The 23,426-nt window shown below is 38.1% G+C and overlaps 1 protein-coding gene across 11 annotated transcripts in view; it reads left to right on the plus strand.

The window, feature by feature from the left end:
• The first annotated feature begins 4,527 nt into the window (after positions 1-4,527).
• Positions 4,528-23,426, plus strand: part of Unc5d (unc-5 netrin receptor D) — a 499,601-nt gene continuing 480,702 nt past the window's right edge. For all 11 annotated transcript variants that reach the window (XM_048792780.1, XM_015501255.2, XM_048792783.1 and 8 more), the window contains exon 1: positions 4,528-4,638. In XM_048792780.1, the coding sequence (XP_048648737.1) occupies positions 4,539-4,638 (100 nt within the window). In that variant the 5' untranslated portion in view covers positions 4,528-4,538. The remainder of the gene's footprint in view (positions 4,639-23,426) is intronic.

Here is a 23,426-nt window from a genome sequence, read left to right on the forward strand (position 1 = left end):
AGTGGAAATATCACTTGTAAAGTATCTAATTTAATTGTATTGCCAAGTTCACCAATTGAAGCTGCCAGCTGTTGCCCTTTAGTCCAGTAGATTTTTGGTCGTCTTCTATTTATTACCATAATTGTATGATTAATAGAGACAGTGGCTTTTATCAGAAACATCCATCCGTTGCAGAGCCACAAACAGATCATTAGTTGAGATGTCAAAAATAGTAGATAGGTTCAAAAAGGAAGGCTAAAGTGCTAGCATCCCAGATGTGGGAAGATTGTCTCTCTGTGTCCCACGCCCAGGAGAAGAATCATGTGTAACTTTAAAATCATCATCTAAAAACATTAAGATAAAAACATTATCACAGCTGGGCCTGGTGGTGCACACCTGTAATCCCAGGAGCTTGGAGGCTGAGGCAGGAGAATTGAGAGTTCAAAGTCAGCATGAACAAGTTAGTGAGGCCCTAAGCAACTTATCAAGACTCTGTTTCTAGATAAAATATAAATAGGGCTGGGATGTGGATCAGTGGTTAAATGCCCCTGGGTTCAATCCCCAGTACCAAAAAACCAAAACACAAATAACAGCAACATCAAAAAACACATTATCAGCAGTTATAACTAAAATCACCCATTTAGTCCACAAGGCTAGGTAAATAATGATGTAGAATTGTATTCTGGAGTTGTTTTCAGCCCTTCTTCTGTAAGTCTTCTTTCACTGTTCCTGTGCCCATGTGTTCTGCATTTCCGTCGTAGCCAGGATCTGTTCCCAAGGCCTTGATCTCTTGACTTCTGACATCTTGCTTTGGTTCATATCTTAAATGAGGCACTAACTGTTCCTGAAAGAATACAGTCTATGGTTTAGGCACTCAAAAAATTTCTTCATGCTTTATGAAGGTGTTCTTGTCTAAGATCCCTTTTCTCAGTATCTGTTTACTTTTCAGTAATCTAGATTTAAAAATACAATCCCTTTACCATTTTCCCCAAATAATTCATTTACCTCTGTCACCTTAATGATGATCTGAAACTCCAAGGAGGAAAGTCACACCTTGTCGGCCAGGCCTTCCATGAACGCCAAGGCTCCCAGCTTCCTTCCTCAGCTCCCAGAACAAGTGCTCTTGCTTACTCATGTGGAATATTTCTACCTTCTCTGACTTTCCCTTTCCTTATTCCAAGTGGGTTGGTTAAGGAATTTTTTTTTCAGAACAAATACAAAACATTTCCTAAGGAACTGCTTCCTTATACTCATTTTTTGGAAGGATATGTTTCTAGAGATCAGTCTCCCTTCCTCCGAGTTTGACTCAACTCAAACATTTCCTACTTTTTGAGACTGGCTGGGCTAGAGATGATTAAAAGTCAATGGAAATAGAAACTTTCTATTTCTTTCCTTTATGGAGAAACTACTAGAAAATTGGCAGTCAATTCAAAGAAAAAATTGAGAGGAAAAAAACCCCACTTTATCAAATCTAGTCATTGAATATAACTAGGTGCTGTGGTCTGACTGTTCAGCAGACATTGAATTGGCTGGCACCTTGATCTTGGACTTTCCAGCCTCCAGAACTATGAGAAATTTCTGTTGTCTGTAAATGACCCAGTTTATGGTATCTTGTTATAGCAGCCTGATCATACCAAGACACATGGCTATAGTTAATACTTGTAGCTTGGCGCTGATCCAAAATATTCTCTCTAGAACACAATGTGTTTATTATGTAGTTGTTCTAATTCCAGAAGAGTTGCCTTAATTTCCAGTTTAGTTGAGTAATTTCAGCACTCAAAGTCATAACAGTCTAGAGCTAAAAATGATGTCTTTTTTAAAAATGGGATTAATCTTGAAGTCATCTAGACAAATGCTGTTAGTCCACAGATGAGGAAACAGGAAATATTGACTTTCCTTAGTCCATACAGCCTATCCCTGGCAGTGTGTGCATATAGCCTCCTTGTGCCATGATTCTCATACCAGTTCTTCTATTTCATGCTGCTTTTCCTTGTCCAGAGATAATAATCCTGGGTAGCAAATATTCTATTTCTCTAAATAGATATGGATATTTCTCCAATGTGAATAGATTAAAATTCATACATGTTTTAAAATAGCCAAAATTAGATTGACACAGGGCATATTAAAATGTAGAACATAATAAGTGGTATATAATTAAAACAGGGTGTTTAATAACTTCACCCAACCAGTTAAATAATTCAATGGAGGATGAGGTGGAAAGTCTATCTCTGGAAAAACCTTATTGATGTTCAGCCACTTACTTACTTATGTGACCTTGGACATTTCACTTCTAAACCCAACCTACTTTTCTCACTTGCTGAAAGCGATGCCAGTAACTACCTCACAAGGGTTGGTTCTTCTTTTCAAAAATATGTATGAAAGATCTAGTCCTTCAGTATAGGATTCACTCAAAGGTTAATAGTTTTCCTCCTTCCCTCTCATTTGTTATTGCAATTTTATTTGAATTATAAGCCTAAAATTAGCTCATCTATTTCTTGGATCCCTTTTCAAAATAAAACTGATTTTGCTTTTGCCCCCCTGCGGGAACAGTAGTAAGACTTAAATATGATCTTAGAAACATAGTAACATTTTCTTCTTCTTTCCTTCTTCCTTTCCTTTTTTTCTTTTTTTTTATCCTCATTTGTAACAGATCTGCCACATGATCTTGAAGAATAAGGAAAGTCAGGCGATGAATGACTATTTTCCAGAAGACAGGTAAAGCATATTTGGTAGATTAATTCTCAATTCACCTTCTCAGAGGAAAAGGACAAAACCCTCATTTACAAAGATTCTAAGGAGATTTTCAGGCAAGTTCCTCACCAGCCCCACATCAGTCTTTGCTTTGAAGTGTCCATTCCCCAGAGCTTGGTTTTCTTGATCAGGTCCCAAACCTTTTATTGAGCTACAAGAAAACTGGAGGAAACAATAGGCTCTTTCCAGAGACATTCACATGCTGGTGGCACTCAGGAGAGGGATGGCATATGTGCTTATCAGAGAATCAATCTTTCTGTCTATCATCCTCTTTTTCTTCAAAAGAAAGAGAGTTAGTGCAATTACCTCATCAAGAACAATTACCTCACCTTAAATTGTTTATCTCCAGAGAAAGGTGATTGGGAACAGAAAGCACTTTGGCAAGAGGTGGATGTTTAAAAAGTACTTGCATCCATATTAAGCGTGGATAGTGAAGAACGGTTGGAAAGGTTGTCTTTCTAAGCCTTCTTTTCTGTTGGGACTGATAGGCAAAAGAGGGGCACATGCTCTGATCAGGTGAGTTCTACCACCATTTTGAGGGCCACATCCTGTGAGATATATTCAGTGGTCTATGCAGCCTTGGAATTGAAACCAACTTCCTGTTTTGTTTTTTTTCTCTGAAACTGGAGTGGCTTTCTGAAAAGGGAAGAAGCAACCCTATTGTACTTTCAGAAGCTTTTAAACAAAGATCTGACAATCTATTAAAAACAAGCCATACTTTAAAATGTCTTCCCTTGTGTAAAGGTTCAGTGTCTCTCTCCTTTCCTTGACACTTCACCAGAATGACAATTCCTGGAGCCTAGATTAAAACAAACAGAAATAGGAGTCATCCTGGATGAGGGAGATTCTAAGGTGTTTGGGAAATCCAAAGTGATTCAGGCAACAGAAAAATTAATTAAGGAAAAAAAATAAAAGAGGAAATGCACTCATGGTTGTAACCTCCCGGCTTTATTTGTAGGAAAATAAATGATTAGTATAGATGCAATAATTAATTTATTCCATCATTATTTTACCCCACTTGGCACCTATTATAAGTCTTTTAAATATTTTTTTTTTCCAGGAGTAATGGCTCATCTAATGTTAAACACTGGAAGAAGGAGAGGCAGGACTTTGAAAGAGCTCAAAGTTGATGAAGGAAAGGGAGGTTTCATGGAATCAGCTGACTCGGAGTTAGCTATCAAGACGCCACATCTTTCTGCGCGGTGTTAGACTCCAGGAGGCCAGGCTGCTTTGCACAACATTCTGAGGCTGGTACTCGTCTCTCCACTGCCAGGCGCCAGGCCCGCTTCCTTTCTCGCGTAGCCCGGGCTATTTGCGGAGCGCGGAGGAACCTCCCCGCACGTGAAGGCGCCGCCAGCTCACCTGCGCCTCGCGGCTCCCGCCCCACGTGGCCCCCTCCGCCCCGCCCGCTGCCCCGCCCCGGCCCGGTCATTGGCTGCCGCTCTGAGAGGAGGAGAAGGGGCGGCCGCGGGGGTCTCATTAGCGATGCGGACTCCCAGCTCCGCTCTGTAGTCCGGAGCCCGGTAGCCGAGCTGCGAGCCGCGCGGCGCTCAGGGCGGGTGACTCCAGCAGCGGCAGTGGCGGCTGCGGTCGCCTCGCCGTGGGAAGCTACGGGGATGCGCGTTTCCTCTGAATGTCCATTCAGCGGCGGCTCGGAGCGCGCTGCCCCGCTGCCGTAGGGAGCGGCGTTGGAGCAGTCACTCGCCAAAGACCCTCGGGACCCACTCATTTCGGCCCCTGCATCGTAGTGCCTTTCCCCGACTCCAGAGGCGTGGAAGAGGAGGTGTACCCCCGGCGGGGCGAGGAACATGGGGAGAGCGTCAGCCGCAGTAGGCGGTGGAGGGGCGCGCCGGTGGCTTTCTTGGCTGGGGCTCTGCTTCTGGGCAGCAGGGGCTGCGGCTGCCCGAGGTAAGCGCTGGGCAGAGCGGGTGGCTGGGGCAGAGTGGGAAGGAGGTCAGAAGACTGAGCGGGACCTGCACCTATGGCGTTGGCTTCCTAAGTTGCGCCTTGCACCTCTCCGCGCTCGGAGCCCGACTGGGTGGGAGTCTGGGGGAGAACCTCCAAAGGGACCACCGCTTTCCAACCCAAGTTTGCTATTTGCAATCCTACAGGTTGCTGTGACCCGAGCCCCTACCTTTTACTCATCGCCTGCTCAATTTTCCAAATCCTTCCCAATTGCTGCAGGCTGGAGTAGCCCTATCTTCACTCCTTTCTCTCTCTCCTTGGTCCTCTCCGCTTCCTTCCTAGGCGAGATCATTCATGGGTGGGTGCCCACAGTGATGTCCGAGACTGCCTACCGAAAGGAGCCTGGTGGGTGGGCTCCAATATTGATGACGCCTTTTCCCTTCTGAGAACAACATCCAAGCTTTAGTCGCCTCATTCTGCGCCAAGCTTGTTACCCCTCGGACCCCCCTAACCCTGGATCTTAGCCAGCTCTGGGTTTTCCTTCACGGAGGCCGCATGTGTGCAGGAGCTGGGGAGAGTAGTGTGCACCCTCCCGGTTTAACTATGCCTGCAGTACCCAGCGAGGATAAGCAGTTGGCCAGAGGCTGCTCACCCTGCGCCTCCTCTCCCTAACCCGTGCTTACTCCAGCTAGGAAGCGCGGGCCCCACAGAGCAACGCGGAGACCTCAGCTTTTTTCCGACTTAGAAGCGTAGACCCAGTTTTTTTTCCCCCTGAATCCTCTGCACTTCTGCAGAGTGAAATTTTGCAACTGGTTTCAGTTCTACCTTGAGCGAGGACAGGAAGCATCAACTTAAAGATAAATCTCAGGGACCTGCTTTGAAGATGACCATGGGCCGTTTCATACACAGCCTCAGTAGTGTGACTTTACCTTTGAAATAATCCGGAAGCCTCTCTTTTCTGCCCTTCTTTACCTGTCTCCTTCCGTGCATGCTATCCAGTAGGTTTAGAATATGTAACTGCATTAAATGATTTACTTAACGCTTGTCTGGCAAGAGGTTGAACTGAGCTAACCGCCTCACCTTCTGCTATGCTGTCTCCTGATCATATATTAATAGCCAGGAGGCCGCGGGAAGGGGTGAGGATGATCACAAAAAGAACCAGGATCATCTCATTTTTATGAAAGCTAACGGTGTGTTAAAAGCAGCTGTACTGTCTGGAAAGAAGAATTTTTTAAAAAGTGGATAGAGGTTTTCCGTTTTATGATCCTGTTCTGTGTGTATTTGCATTTCATTTCCTGAAAAGTTGTTGTTGTTGTTTTTAGTGGAGTAGGCTTTTTAAAAGGCAGGAAAGGTTTAAAAATGAGCCTCACTGATTCCACACACTTGGTTATGGTGAGGCATATTTCTTTCTCTTTCTGGAAGAAGCACAAGCTTCAGTCGTGTAATTTACTATGGAGAATGAGAAGATGTTTCTTGCAAAGTCAGCTCTGAATTGTTTTTAATACACTGGTATGGGGGAGAGTGTGCCTTTTATTTTTTCTCCCTAAATGTTGAGCTAAATGTCCGAGTTTCTATCTAGCCATGACTGACTCCTGGTATTTACCCTTGGAATTTGCTTGGTGGACTTTTCTTAAAGCCAGCTCCAAACAAGAGGTGGGGACATGCCAAAAGCCTCTTGGATGGAGTTTTGCTGGCTGTGAAACTAAGGCTAGCACCTCTTGTCTGCAAGCTGTTCTTTAAAGGTCTCCTGGAAAACATACTGTACACTCTGCAGGCTTATTTACAACAAATGTCTTGCACAGATCATAGTAATGTTCAAGACACATGGAATGGAGCAGTAAATCTGACTAATATTTCCCTTGTCAAATTTTACTTTCTGGGGCATGGAAGCCTATTACCTTTAGCAGCTGTCAGATTCTTCAAGAAATGAACATTAAACAGGCTGTGAAACCTGTGAAACCACATGCACCTGGCTTTAGACAGGTGGATGCAATTGAAGTTTTCACAACAAAGGATGTGTTCCAATGTTACTGAAGTTCCCCCATCCTAGGAAGGTGTGATTCATTAAAAGCAAGATGTGGTGCAATAGTGTGGTATCTTTGCTTAGTAGTCTCAACGTTTTGTGTAGGGTTGGTCCTTGATGATTTTTATTTATTCAAGTAAATAGTTTTTTGTTCTCTAGAAATTTTTTTCCCCCCGCAATGCTGGGGATCCAACCCAGAACTTTGCACATACTCGGCAAGCCCTCTACCACCGAGCTATACCCCCAGCCCCTCAAAGACTGTTCTTAGTGATTTGATCCTGGATATACTCAACATCCACAAACCAACAGGATTTATAAGATTATGACATTTTGCTTTAATGGCATGAGAAAATTTAATAATTCAGTATATTTTATTTACAGTAATCATGGAAACAGATAAGTATTGTACCAGCTCACATTTAAATTTTTTTTTCCTTCATATTTACAGTAAAACCTGAAAATCAGTGGGAGATTTCACATAATTGGCTTTGAACATGCTCAAAAAGAAAGATACTTGGGATCAGGGACTGAGTGTGGAAAGTAGTGGTCCAAAGAGTACTACTGTTTTCCACCTTAGTGAGCAATACTTCCCTCTAGAGAGTTTTATTCTGCCTGTCGGCAAGTTGTAAGGAAAGCACTTTGGTGCCATGATTACTGTTATGTTTGAACACTTTTTATCTTAAAAGACGGTTGTTTAAAGTTCTTCGTGACCTGCCAAGTGCTAATTGAATCTATCATGTTGTCATACTGATTTGTTTTTATTCTTGAGGGAAAAAAGCATTGCTGTTGATCTGGTTGTGATTCCTACATTAGATACTGTATATAAAGACTTTAGTCACTAAAGGCAGGGAGGAAGATACCCTTGGCAAGCTGGGCGTTCACATGATTCCGAGCTTTAAAAAATTTCCTGGACAATGAAATCCTCCTTGTGCGTGATTGCTGGAGTAATGCATTAATGGCAAAGGAAGTACATACTTATTTTATAGGCATAATAGAGTCATATGACTTATACATACTTAAATCCACTTATCTATCTGGTTTCTACAATTTTAAAACTATTGCCATTTCCTCCTTAATGATTTTTAATAGCGTCCCTTTTTCTCCCTTATCTGTTCCTTTTCCTCAAGAATGTGTTCCTTCATAACACTATGTAAAGGGAGCCTTTTGGTCCAGTTTCCTCCCGGACTTGTCTTTTTCTAATTTTTGGATTGTCCCATGAACTTGAGAAGCCTATGGCACCTTCTTTGCCTGCCCCATGAAGTGTTCTGCTCAGGCGATCTCTTAAGCATCTCAGTTTTTAAGAGGAGATGAACCTTTTTCGTGAGGCACTGAAATGACAGCTCTTGTAATACTTTACAGACTTGCTCACTCTTTGAAAGACCCATCTGTGGTGCTTCAAGAAATACCCATCTGTGGTGCTTCAAGAAATACCGTAAAGGACTCGAAAGCCTAAGGAACCCAACAGGTCCTCCCTGCACTCTCAGGCCTCTGATTCTGTCAGTATATCTAGACCAGACTGTCTTATTAATTAGGAAGAGCAGTTTTCTGTTTGTTGCTTCAATGATTAGTAAACTTGTGTTTTATTTTCTTCCAAATGTAGTAGAAGACACAACTAATGTTAAGAGGTTTATGAAGGGTTTAGTTTCTTGGGAGATAGTGCCTATTTGATATTCTTCCTTTTTGCTTTTTTTTTTTTTTTTTAAATATTTAGGGTAGAGATCTAGGCAACATGTATTTAAGTCAAATTCAAAGCCAGTTATCCAGAGAATAATTCCATGTACACTTTAAGGAAGTGGTGGTGGATTGGGGTGTCCTCTCAGTGGACAGAAATGTACATGTTCACTGAGCACCCTATTATGCCCTCCCTCTTGATTACTCCTTTGCCATTAATCCTGATTGTTCCTTACTCCATGCAGTGCCACTTGATCAGCAGTGTCATTATCTTCTCCTTTTTTGATGCTTTCATGAATTAACAGCCCAACAGGGTAACCAATAGAAACTTTCCCCATGTTCTTCTAAGTCAGGATCTAGGTAAAGATATTGTTCACCCCTTCATTTTCTAAATGGCCATGGTTGGCCTAATATAACTATTATCGTATTGCTACCACTCTTTATTTCATGTCTGTTCCTTAAAATAAGGCATTTTGCAGCTTTATTTGAATATGAAATAATAATATTGTATTTAGTTAGCACCATTCATTGTTCTAAATGCTTTACACACATCAACTCATTTAACCTGTAAGATGAGGTAGGTACTATTTTCTTTATTTATAAGATAGGAAAAGAGGGGCAAAGAGGGTTTAAATACTGCTCAAGGCCATGCAGTGAGCAAATGGTAGAGTCTGAACTTGACTTAATCAGTCTGATTCCAGAGTCCATAACAAAAGATGGTTTTCTAAACTGTTGAAAATAAGCAGACCCTTATATTTTGATGACAAAAGTACTAAAATGGTATCTTTATAACCTTCAAGAAATATAGAGGAATTTAGAGTAGCTTAAATACATCTGTAAATATATTCAGATAAATCTAAGAGATTTGTGTTGTATGAAAACAACCACCCTCTCACCATTCAGCTTAGTACACTTCGGGATTGGATTCACACTTAAAATGCTGAATGCCAGTTTCTAATATGATAGCTTGCTTTTTTTTTTTTCAGTTTTGAATTTCAACAGAAAATATTACTCTGAATACTCCATCCATGGAATGGCAGATCCCAAGAGACTATTTGTTGCATGTCTTGTATTTTTAGCCTTGTTTGCCGGGGAAATGTGGAGCATGAGATTTGAGAATAGATTGTTAACACCAGAGGCTGCTGTTTCTGCTGTTTTGGGTCCTCCTGCTGCTGCTTTTGCAAGGCAGATGGCTAGATTCATTTATAGAAAATAGATATTCGTTCTATTTTGCATTTTCACTTTGAAAAGAACTTTTAATTGTTTGTGCCACATTGCATCGTATGGCCTTATTGTGTGCATACACATGTGGTGCGTAGATAATTTTCAGAATTAGGCGGATGTTAATGCATTTAGTTTGGACGGCATTATCCAAAATCTGCTAACTCTATTGAGCTTTTGGAAGTGAGTATTTTTGCAGTGTGGTGTATACTAAGTATTTTGGTTAACCTACCACTAGTTGCTGCCTTGCCCCCACCTCACTGAACTGGAATTCACTGGCATAAATATTTGGGTTATGGTTATATATATGGGGCTTACATCAAAATAATGAGTACAGGTTCCAAAACACTTGGAACTGGAAGTGTTTTGATTTTGGATTTTTTCAGATTTTGGAATGTTTAGAAATACATAAATGAGATATCTTGAGATGGGACCCAAGTCTAAACATGAAATTGACATGTGTTTTCATATATAGCTTATACACATAGACTGAGGATAGTTTCATATGTTGTATTTGGTGTTCCTGAGTTTTGACTGAGATCTACTATCACAAGAGGTCACAGTGGTATCCTTTTGGTACTCATAAAATTTCAGATGTTGGAACATGTAGTCTTCTTGGATTAGAAATTTCTCAGATTATATCAGGTGTCTACAGGACATGAAATATTTCATGATATAGTTTCCAACAGGGTGAGTATAGGATGTTCTTGTATGACTGGCTCCTTCCGAAAGTTTCATAATTAAGGACACTGAAAAGCCAAAAGCGATCTCTCAAGTGAAGCCAATGGTAGCTTTATTTAGTGCAAACCCAGCTGTCCCTCAGTGTCTGAATCCTGAGGACGCTTGAGTTCCTCATATAAAATGGTGTAGTATTTGCATGTAATTTGCATCCTCACATATATGCTTTATGTCTAGATTTTTTATAATACTGTATACAGTGTAAATTCTACAAAAATAGTTGATTTACTGTGTTTGTAAAATAATAATAAAGGTCTGTACATATTCAGTTCACATCTATTTTTTTCCCTAATATTTTCAGTCTGCAAATTGGTTGAATATATGGAACCTATGGATATGGAGGGCCAACTTTATTGACTTGCTGTCCCCAAGTTTCTGGTTCATAAAGTGCAAAAGAGCCTTCATCCAAGAAAGAGATGTTATCCCTCCATTTTTCTCCTGCATTGATTGGATAGCAGTAATCAGGTGGGAAGATATTATGGCAACAGAGCCACATTTAATTAAGGATGGACTTTAGAGATGCTGCGTGGAATCCTAAATTGAGAGCTGTGATTTCTCAATCTGAAAAGTCAGAAGGAAAATGATGTCCACAGAAGATATTCCAGGAGATAGGTAATTGGCAGATAGGCATAGGAAGCCGGTGATCCAAGAGGACCAAGTGAGGAAATCATCTTGACTAATTCAAGGTTCCAGTCAACCAATGGTGTGATGCCTATGTTTTGTATAATATCATTAATAGATTTTAGTAACTTCCTACAAAGCAAATTAGTTTGCTATATATTAGATTAGAAGATTTGCCTCCAAATTAGTAGTAGTTATTTGGAGTTGCTTGGAAGTCATTGGTGGCTCATACTAGCATTAGTACTTATTAAGTAGTTACCATCTTTATTTGAATTTATATTAATAAACCTACTGGTGGAAAAGAGGAAATCAATTGATCATGGTTTATGGAAGCTACCCTGGTAATGTTTGAAGCTCAAAAATAATTTTCGAATTTTAATGTACATTTGAGTCACTGCATATCTTGTTAAAATGCACATTCTGATATAGTAAATCTGAGGAGGGGCCTGCGGGTCTGCATTTCTGACAAGCTCCTAGATGACACCATCTATGATGGTAATTCAAGGTTTTGATTTGCGGTGTTGTTTCTCACTTGCAATCCGGTGTGAAGCAGGTTTCAATGTGACCATTAAAAAATTGCCAGTAGGAGATTAGGCAAACACACATGTCAGTTTTTACTCAGACATACAGCTGCTTATAAAACTAATGGACTTTCACAGGGCACCATTCTGAGTCTTAAATTTTATTTTGAAATAATTGGGGTCTTATGTCTGCATCTCGTTAATTTCTTGTAATAAAGACAAAATTGAATTTCTCAGAATTTGAGCAGATTGCCCAAAGTTGAATTTTTTGTTAAATGAGAGGCTTTTCCAGCCCTCTTCAGCACTTCTTCAGTTTATTGTATTCTCTTGACTGGAGCTGTACTTAAGATTGATCTGGAATTCAGGGTAATCACAGAATGTGACTGTAGTTAAATAAGAGGTAGAACAAAAACATTTAAAAAGAAAACAGAGGAATGCCCATATGGGGTACTGATATTCCCCAAATAGTGGGATTGCTGTTGTCACAACATGCTGTGGGAGCTTGCGTTTGGGTCCATCTGCTTTTGCTGTGGGACTGAACTTGCTCACTATTACTTTCCATTACCTGGCAGGGCTAGTCCCAAAGCACGTGTTGAACAATATTTGTTACTTTAACCTTCTGTTCAGGTATGAATAATATTTAGGCTAAAATTTCTAAAACCTCAATATTGTGATAAAACCCTCAGGAAAATCTAGCTGCAAGAATAAGAATGAAATAATTTTGAAGTTTTTTTTTTCCTCTTTTCCCTCAACAGATTGTAAGGCCTACATTCTTAGATTATCCAAGAAAGATGATTAAGTGGCTGTTTTGAATAATGATTCATTTTTGTGAAACTTGTAATTCTGTGTAATTATTGTTCATGTTTTGGGGGTTCAGTGTGATATTTCAACATGGATATAGTATGTACTGATCAAATCAAGGTAATTACTATTTGCATCGCCTTTCATTTCTTTGTGTGGAAACTTGAAGCTACTCTTTTCTAGTTTTTCATTAAATGTGTAATAGGTTCTGGTGAACTGCAGTCACCCTGCTGGACTGTGGAACACTGGCTCATTCCTTGTGTTTCACTGTGTTTTGGTAGCCATCTTTCAGGTACTTCCACAGTTTTGATCACTGTGTATCTTCACGTGACCCTGATATCAAACAGATGACAACATGTAAGTTTTAGAGATTTTTCAACCTAAGCCAGGCAACTGCTAGAAGCCAAATCTTTGAATAGTTTCTGGGCCTTTTTAGTTTCATTATCATGTATTTTTCCAAATAGATGCATTACTCTAAAGTTGGATGACAGAGCGCTTCCCCTCACATGGTAGTTGATAGGGATGTAGATTTGCAAACACTGGAAGAAGAAATAAATGAGTAAAATTCATTCAAATGCCCATTTTGCCTTCTTGATCTGTATGGTGTTAAGGTTTCTCATGGTTTTAAACAGAAATGGCCCTGTCTTGGGAAAATGGGAGCAGTAGTAAGTCAGGAGTGATTGGAAAAGAAATAAAATTGTGAATATATTAAAATAGTATATTATAGTGTAAGATAATTGACATGTAAAAATCTTCTGAGGAACTTGCTAGGCAATAACATTTTCTTCAGAATCAAGAAAATTAAAGTAGTTCCTCAAAGTAAAATCACAAGTAAATTCTTGTGAGGGTTTTTTTTTTTTTAATGTCATTATAGACATCACACTTCTTTGAAATATAATACTAGCTCAATTTGCATAGCTTTCTAAATACCTTGTCTTTATCATTAATTTTGAGTTTATATGCTTTTTTTATTTTCTGTATTCAGTCATATAAGGAGATCAAAGTCTTCTAACTTGTGTTTGAAATCAACTTGGCACAATGCAATTGGACTTCCAATACCAATTTTCATCAATATGTCTTTAAGAATTATGTAGCTTGTTTTTAAAAGAGAATAGGAAAGAATACAGTCCCCAGAATAAAGTTCCTTACCAGAGATATGTGTGTTGTAAACCTTTTGAAGAGAGCTGCATAAAATAACTGCTCTTCATCTGAAAAGATAATCCCTCAGTCATGGGACCAGACATTACAGTGGTTATCAGCAGTGAATTAGGATATTTCCAAAGATAATTTCCCTTAAAAAAAAAAATAGCAATCAGGAGGTTCGCAGGTTTTGTTGGTGTGAGGTATGTGGGTTGGATGTAAACACTTTGGGGTTTGCTTTAAAGAAATAAGGTTGACAGAAAGATTTGTCATTAAATATTTTTCCCCTTGGGGCTAAAAGGAATCCATCTGATGTTTTCAGAAGTTTAGCATCTAAGTTGAGGTGCACATCAGCCTTAAATATCAATGTGAAAAGATAGCTCTAGCATATTACATGCTGTGGCAGAGAAAACAATTGTACTGACAATTTTTTATAATTGTCAAGGTGATAAGTACTGTAATACATGGATATGTGTGTATTAAGAGTTAGTAGACCGTCATATATCATCATTATATCAAACTTACATCATTAAAGTTCTAAGCCATTAGTTTAAATGGCATTAATGATACTTAAGCTTGACATGTAGTCACAATTTTGACTTGAAAAGTCAGTGTCTTAATTCTGGTACTCCTATTCCTCTCTCCATGGTATCTCCCCTCTATCCCTTTATTTTCCAACCCTTAGTCTTTTTGTTCTTTTACTACTCAAGTCAAAACTTCCTTGCCATTTATTCAACATGGCGGGTTAGAAAGGTCAAGACAATGCACCCTTCAATCTGTCACTTTTTTCTCTGGTTCTTTTTATTTATAAAATGAGGTGATTAGCCTACCTTAAGTTCCTGTCTGCCTAACATTCTATAATGCTACCCTTTATTTCCAATATCATATGCTCACAGGATTTTGATCATTTCAGGAAGCATTCCTTGGCATCTTAAAATATATGTGACAATCTTCAATGAAGGGATGATACTCTGGAATAAAATTTGCAGGAGAAGCTAATGGGTTTTCAGAAGTGATACTGCTAATCATTGGCTTAAGAATTTTTAGGAAGGTGCCAACACTAAATTAGGCTATATGTTTTAAATTCTCTCAAAGCAGTGGTTGTAAGCAAATGTGAATACAGGTTTAACATCCCTAATATAAAATCTGAGATGTTCCCAACTCTGAATTTTTGGATTTTTGTGTTAGAGATGCTCAACCAGTCAAGTCTTTGCAAATATCCCCAACTCTCCAAAATTCTAAAATCTAAAGCATTTCTGGTACTAAGTGTTTCGGATAAAGGGTACTCACCCTATGTGTGTAACTCTAATAGCAAAAGTGGGCTGACTGGAGGACGGCTGCAGGGGATTGGAGGCCTAGGAGGTATTCTCCCCTCCGGAAGAGCTCTTTGATGCTACAGAGTGTGTGGGCTCACTCTTGCTAAATTGATTTTCTTTTTAGAAGGAACCAGGTACATAAGATTTCATATTAAATTTCCATATTTGAAGTCTTCTTGAAAAAAATTGAATAAATATCTCCACTCACAGCTCATCAAATATTATATACCCTCAACTCATCACTCTGCTTTCTGGTTTGTCTCCAGTCAGTGACTTTTGTGAAGAGATTGGAAAGACCAAGGAGCCAGGTGGTCTTCATTTTTAATAAGTGTCTTTGTTTGAACTATGGATGTATACCACTTTTCTAGTTTTGGGAACAGTATTATATAATAGAAGATATAAAACACCCACCTGGCCTTTTTTGTGGTGTTGGGAATTGAACTGGGGGGGGGGCGGCACATGCATACTAGGCAAGTGCTTTACCACTGAGCTACATCCCCATCCCTAAAGTGGCCTTTTATTTAACAACTGATGAACACTAATTTGATCATTGAGTTTCATGTATTCCTGTGTTTACTATTTGCAAAAATCATAACATTTTATTCTCAAAAAGGACCCTAAAGTTTCTAGGAAAAGGCCCAAATCCAAACGTGAGCAAACGAGGTGTAGAGAGAAGAGATAGCTTGCCTGGCTCGTAGACATCATTGCTGCTAGTTACCTGCCAAATCTCTATTTTCTCAATGTCGACCTTGCCTCTTTTCCTTTTCAGACTCATAATAACAAGACTAATCAATAGAAGCACAAAGGAATTCAGAAGAACAGATACCAGAAGACTAAAGACTATTGATCATTTTACCCTTCTGTTAAAAGGATGTTTTCTTTTATTTAAAATGTTTATATTTTTCCAAAATATCTTTGAAATAAGACACATTTTTTTCTTCCTTGGCTCTGTTCTGAATCACTGAGGGCTGGGCCAATGATTTGAGGGACTCAAGTTAGTTCAGTGTAGGAGAGCTAATTAATATTGTAGAAGAGGTTTGCCTTCTAAGATTGTTGTGCGTTTGGATGCAATTAAGAGTGAGTCTTAAGCTTTTGTACTAATAACTTCTATATCCTTGACAATAAATATTTTTAATATGAATCTGTGAGTAGATCCTAAATATCTTTCCAATATAATGATTTAAAAAAAACTATTGACAGGAATGTATTGTCACTAATACTATGTGATGTTAGTTCTGTGAGTTAGAATAGTGAACCTTATATTTTACTAAAAGGAAATAATTTTAGAATGGTACTTGCTACAAGCCACTAAATCTTATCAGGATATATAAATTAATTTCTAATTTCTCCCTCATTAAATCTGGTGTTCACTTGTGGTGAGAAGGTATGACTTTCAGTGAAAATGGTAGCTGAGCCCTGGTTGAGGTAACTGTCACTTACATGGACACAGGGGTTGGTTGCTCACAGGACACTAGGTGGAATAGATTTTTAATGTGCAACTTGACTTGTGCTTCTTTGAAGAATACTTTTGATGTTGACAGTGACATGTTAATGATACCCTCAAAAAGCCATAAATCTATACCAAAGAGAGTGTCTGGGCACTATTTTAAAAGCTTTAGTTCCTTCTCATGCAGTACCAAATGTCTTGATTTTAAAGTGGATACTATATCTCTGATGGCCACAAAAACTTACAAAAAGGCATCCCTATAGTTGGGCTGGAGCTTATAAACTCTAATAGTTCTATCATGATTATTATTCACGTCAGTGCCGCCTTGCTACAAGGTGTTAGACACATGAGGTGTTGAAAACTTCTGATTCTTGGAGATTAGGTGTCAAAATATTCAGGGTTGGGCTGTTTTTAGCAGTAATCAGTGAAGGATCTTGCTGTTGGAAATGGTGGTCAGGTTTTAAATCAAATCCTTTGTTATCACCCAAAGGCATTTCTTAAAAATCTCAAAAAGGCAAACATTTATAGCAAACATCTGTAGTCGTGTTGTATAGGTTAGTGAGAAAATCACAGGTGCTTTGGATGTGCATGGGCAGTCACTTTTCTTTTTAAAGCTTAAAACTGATATTTAGTATTTTAAAGTATGTTTAAACAGTTTTATTGAAGTATACTGGTTTGTGTGATGAGCACAGAATGTTTGACATACTCCTTCTTTCTAGAAATACATGTATTTATTTTGAATTCTCAAGAGAAGTAGTTTAATTCTGAAGTTCTCAGTCATCTGCCTCAGCCTGAATCTCAGAGAAATTAGACAGCTTTTTAAATTATTTTTTAAATCGGTGCACTACTGTTATACATAAAAGCAGAATTCAATGTAATATCTTCAGACATACACTTGACATCATTTGGTTAATTTCTTTCTAAGCAGTATTTTTAAGTTCCTCAGTAGACTCTTAGTTTGGGGACTCAATATTGAGAGCCACTGTTTTAACGTGTATAAAAATAGAAACTCGGAGGGTACAAATGAAGTCACTGATCTTTAAGATTTAGAGAACATATTTGACAGTCCCTGTCATATCGAAAGTGTACAGGATATAGGTGACCTCTCTTGTTCTCATGTCCACACTTGCACCCCAGGCTTTATCTTTCTGTGTTGAAGCTCGATGACTTGAATGGGTAGAATTGAATATTGGCATCGAATGGGGACCTAAACTGTTCCTGTCAGATTAGAAAAACTGTGTTATTAATAAAAGAGATAAGATTATATGAGAGATTATATAATAAGGAAGAAACTTATAGGAGCATAGGTTTGGGATGTTACTACAGGTTTTTCTTCTGGACAAGAACATAAGGTCAAGAAATGGAGATTCCTTATTTTAACCCTCATCAAACCCTCGGGCCCATGAATTAATCACATTTTTGTTAGAATAATGAAAATTATATTCCAGTATTGAATATTTTCAGTACTATGTTTCATCTGTGTCATTGCATGTACTATTTGATTCACTTCCCTATAGTTTTTGACTATACTCTTATAACTATACCATAATTTTTTTACTTACATTTTCAGTGAAACTTGGGTGATCATTACCTGAGATAATTTACTTGTAAAGGTAAAAGGTTTACTTTGGCTCAAGTTTTGGACGTTTTGGTGCATGATTGGTTAGCCCCATTGTTTGGGGCCTGTGGTGAGGCAGCAAGTAATAGCAGGAGCATGTGCCAAACCATTCATCTCAAGCTGGGGAGCAAAGAGACAAAGAGAAAAGAGACTGAGTTCCTGCAGTCCATTCAAGGGCATGCCCCAGTGACCTCTTTGGAGGCCCCACCTCTCAAAAGATTCTACAGCCTTCCAGTAGTGCCCCTGGACCTAGACTTTAATACATGAGCTTCTGGGGGACATTCAAGATCCCCACAATGAGTGGAGAAATGCATTTGTACTAGTTTTAGTATTCAAAGGTTGTAGACATGAGTATCTTCTTCCCATGCAGGTAAATTTCCAGGGACTATTGCTGGGTGACTGAAAGAAGTAGACTGGGACAGCTTGGGCCTCTTTTCCATCTTGGGAAGTGAAGCATGGGCATGCTTTCTAAAGCAAACTTTACTCTTCTTGCCCTGTTTATGACTGCTGGTGGTTCTATGTATGAAGTCAAATACAAACTCATAGTAAAAATACTTTACTTAGTGTGTGCAAATGAAGACACTGATCTTTTAAGATAGAGAACAATGTCATGGTTCATCTGTGTCATTGCACATACTGTTGCTGACTCAGTTCTCTGAAGTTCAGTGTTTGTGTGACTGTACCATAATTTATTTACTCATTTTTTTTGCCCGTGAAACTTGAAGGAGGTTATCACATTATTTCTGCTATGAAATATACTATGAAGAACACTCACACTGTGAAGCGTTTCTCATATATCAGAGAGTAGGTTACTTGGGCCTAGAATGTGAACATGTTAGCTATTCCAGATAATGCTAGTAATTTTTATCTGAACAATTAATTTCCATCTCCTTGATTACTAGTGAAGTTACACATATTTTCATATAATTGTCATTTACATTTTATAAAAAAACTAAGTCTTTTGCTCATTTTTTTTCCTGTTTGACTTAATTATTAGAGTTTTACATGTGTGTTACTGAGCTTATGATGGAATTACTTCCCAATAAATTGATCAAAAGTTGGAGCTACCAAAATTTGAAAATGCATTTGAACATGGAGCATCAGAATTTAGCAGCACAGGACCCCTCTGGAGCTTTGGTTGTTTACCCTTGTATTCACATGGCTGATGGGCATTCTGAGAGAACATTGCACTCTCCCTAGCCCAGAAGAAGATCAGAATGAAGTGACAGTTTCTACTGAATGTGCCTTGCTTTCATACTCTTACAAAGTGAAAAAAAAAAAAAAAACATAAAATGATCCATTATAAGTTAGGGATCATGCGGATGTGTGTATCTCAGTGTGTTAATGTGTGGAATTTCTTCTCCAAGTTTTAGATCTCTTCTGATAAAGTAGAATTATTTATGGTATCTTCTCATGGACTAGAATTTTTAATTTTAATGTCATTAGTGTCATTAATCATTATGATTAGTTCTTTTTGTGTCATGCTGAGGAAATCCTAAATTTCATTAAAGATGTTCTCTGGTATTTTTTTCTAAAATCTTATATTTTGATCTTTCATATTAATGCCTTTTATCTATTGGGAATAGATTTTTTTTCCTATGTAGAGTTTGAATTAGGAATTTAATTTCAGTCTTTTGAGTGAAGGAGTACTTGTCCCAGTACCACTTATTGAAGAATCCCTTCCTTTCTCTAGGGATATGCAATGTCACCTTGTTAATTTATGACAGTTTCATATATACATGGGAATTTAGTCTGGTATTACAAGTTCTTCAAGACAATTTCAACAAACTTTTTGATTTTATTTCCTCCTACCCCTCAGATACCCCCACTCAGCTGGACATTATTCTTTCCTTGAACTTTGAATTACCTCACAATTTCCTTTGTTTTATGCATCTGCCTTTTGGTATTTTCTTTTCTTTTTTCTTTTTTTTTTTTTTTTTGCTGCTTTCTCTTTTGCTCCCAATTATATTGTAATATTTTGGAAGCAGGTATGGAATTTTGTTTATCTCTGATACCCCAAACAGAATATAGTACCTTTTACCTAGTAGATATTTGATCAAACATTGAATTGAAATCACAACAATGTTTGAAACTGTCCAACTCATTATTTTTGTCTATCCATCATTGCTGACATATATAGAGCTTAAATGCAATGCCTAGGGTCATAGAACTCTGTGGGTCCCTGACCCCCCCCCCCTTTATTCCTTGAGCTTATTCCAGAAAACCTTTCATATGCATTCAGTGGGTAAATGACAGAATTATGAAACACTGCCCAGAAGTATGAACCAGTATGAAGTTGCTAGAAAACAAGCGAAGAGACACATAGGTAAGAGGTCTGAGGACTTTAATCCTGCCAAGTTCATTGCTAAGAATAATGTCAGTTAACCTACAACTCAGCATTATCCAAGTATAGTCGGCTGACTTGCACCTCTGTGTCTTTGTTCAACACAGTTTACTGACGTGCACCTCTGTGCCTTTGTTCACAGTCTTTGTCCAACAGTTTGTTTGTGTCATTGTCCATGAATCTTCTCAGCACTAGAGATTGATTTTTTATTGAATGCTTTATCTCCATACCCTGACACAACTACTGTTACTGAACCAATCAGACCATGTCTTAATTCTTTTTTATAGATCTTTTATTTACTCTTTGATCATCATCTTCTGAGGGTGGAGTCAGCATTCTGTTCTACCATATCTGTTCATCGTCTAACTTGGGAATATATTAGGTATAGTTCTGTTTCTAAGATACTCTACATGCAAAAACCAAATAAGCAAAAACTAAAAACCTTCAGGTGAGCTTATAAATGTATTTGATCAAACCACCATTTATGTATATAGTTTTTTTTTTTGACAAAATTATTATCCTCCTGTTCCTAATAAGATATAAACCTATGTGAGTGGTGTACTTCCAAAATATTAACTGCTATCACAGTAGTCTAAATTAAAGTTGAAGAACTTGTTACGTATATTCAGAGATCCCAAGTTGGGGAAGTTTTGTAGGAAAAAAGCATTCCTAATTGAGTCTACATAGTTGGGAATTTGCATAATCAGAAGAGAAGGATCCTTAAATTTGAATTTATAACTCAAAAAAGGGACAAATATAGAAAAATGAATGGAGATAAAAGGGTACAAGCAACAAATAACTCTTTGTCCCCATTGGATGGTTCTGGAAACAACTTCCTGAGGTGATTACCAAATTGGAGTGAGCATTCTGAAAGGGTAAGTTGGGACTCTTGGATCTTATTCATGAAGGTGAACTCTCAATATCTACTTTACCTGGTTGATTGACAGTTGGGAGCTTCCAGGTAGGATAACATGGAGAAGTTGAGGCAGGAAATCAGGACTGATAGCAGCATTTTCAGGTAGTAAGACTTTCTTCTCTACCTTCTGAGTTAGGAATAGGCTAATGATTAAATTAACCTGACTGAGGAGTCCAGGGGAGTGTGAGTGTGTGTGTTTATTTTTTTTATTTAGATGAAAGTATTTCATTCCAAATTATAAAGATGCTATATACCTTTTGTAAGAAAATTGAAACTACATGAAAGACAGCAATTTCAAATAAATATTCTAAACATAACTCCTTCCAGAGAATTTTTCATTTCTCTGTGCGTCTTTTGACTTGCAGATCTCTGCTGGTCCCTCAGTTCTCCAACTTTGGGAAGGAGGAATGCTGTTATCCAAGTGCTCAACCAAATATTTTAGCCTTGATAAAATTCAGAATGTTAATTTTTTGATAACCAGTGCTAAATATCTTGTATGTTCTTTTACACATCCTGAAAGCTTTGGATGAGAAAATATCACACGCTTGTTATTTTTAAAAAACTGGCCAGTAATAATGGATATGACCCTTGTTGTGCCATATAGCCAACTGGAGAAAGCTTTATAGAAAAGTTGCAGAGCAGTGATTTGTGTTAAATGAGCTAAAAGGGATACAAACCCACAGTGTTTTTTTTAGCCCAAGTTGGGGATAATGTGTGATTTTGGGTAGCTACTCCACTATTCAGAACAAAGATTTGTTTTATCTAATACTTTCCCAAGACAACTTTGAAGGGTAGTTTTCCTATTTCTGGTATGGTATCATATATGAATTTTGTCTCAGAACCAGAATGAATCAGATATTGGGACATATGAACTCTTATGTATATAAATAGGGACATAAATATTTAGATTATGTAGTGTTCTTATGAGGTTGTCTCAGTTGTGGTGAAGTGTAATCTTACTAAGAAAAATGACATCATTATATAGACTTCAGTTATAGTGTGTATTTCTCCCCTTTTCTGGGAGTTAGAAATAAAAAATTATAAGGAAGTTTTACAGGATGCATTAGTTAAGATTATAGTGATCAGTCTTTGCAAAGTCCCTCCACCACTTTCTTCTTAAACTGATTTATTAATAAAGTGCACCTGAAGTAATTGAGGCTGAGAATAAAAACCTGAAGACCATTTTTTTTTGCAAGCCATGACTTAACATGGTTCTCAATTCATCCATCCCTCCCCCACCATCCTTCCTCCTAGCTTAAATACTCATATCCAGTTTGAAGACTTTTGCAATTCCTTATCTACAAGCATTTTCTCTTGCATATAAGTGCATAATGGTGTTAGTTTTATAGCTAATAGTCATCTGTGTATCAAGTTGAATGTGTGCTACTTTCCTCATAAAACACCTGGATGACAGGGCTTGTTGTTTTCCGAACATTCGTTCATTTGCTTTTGAGACCTTTTAGTAATTCAAGGAATAATTGAATAGATGAATGGTTACAAACTACAATTAATATTGGCATATTAACTGAACTTTGTCTTGATAGTTATATCTGATAATATGAATGTCTGCCCTGTGCACTCATTGTGTTAGATGCTTAATGTGTACAGACTTTAATCTTACTGTAACCATACAAGGTGAACATTAGTGTACATTTTGTTAAAAAGGGAAATTAAAACTCAAATATACTTTTTCAAAGGTTCTTATTCTAATCAGTAGAAGAATAGGAATTTGTACTTGAGACAGCCCTACAACAAAGCACGATTCTTTCCTAGTATCAGGTGAAGGTATGGTCATGAGTTCCAGGGATAACATTCCTTTTATAGCCAGCTGTAGTTTACCAGAGAAACTTTTCCAAGATACTTCTTAATTATTAGGTATGATGGGGAGTTCCCTGAGCAAGTGTAAATTGAATCCATCTAATTTTTTTTTTTAAAATTTGTCTCTGATACAAGCAGGTTATATGTGATATATTTTCTTAATATGTAACTGTTGTTGAGCCAAGGTCCTGCTTTCCCTCTTTGGTGTCTCATCAGGGCAAAAGAGATAATTTGACTCTTTGGGGCACTGTGTCTGACAGGCCCACTCTGCTGGGCTTATACTGACTGTTGGCTGCATCCTTACTCTCATAGCCCTTTCTGTTTCAGAGCCTGATGCTTCTTGCACATCCAGAGGACTAAGTTTCAAATTGAAATGATAAGACCTTCTCCATGGAGTTAGTGTTATACCGTGATGTGACCTTGCTTTGGGCAAAGATTGTGCGTGCATTGATGTACACGCTAATAATAGTTGGAGGTATGAATTATAGGCCAAAGCATAACCTAAGGTAAAATTAGTAACCTATGTTTCAAACTGGGCATTTACAGTCTAAGAGCTCACGAAGAGATTTAACCCCATTGGTGGGTGTTAGAGCAGA

The sequence above is a fragment of the Marmota marmota genome, unplaced genomic scaffold, assembly GCF_001458135.2.
Source record: "Marmota marmota marmota unplaced genomic scaffold, marMar, whole genome shotgun sequence".
NCBI lineage: Eukaryota > Metazoa > Chordata > Mammalia > Rodentia > Sciuridae > Marmota > Marmota marmota.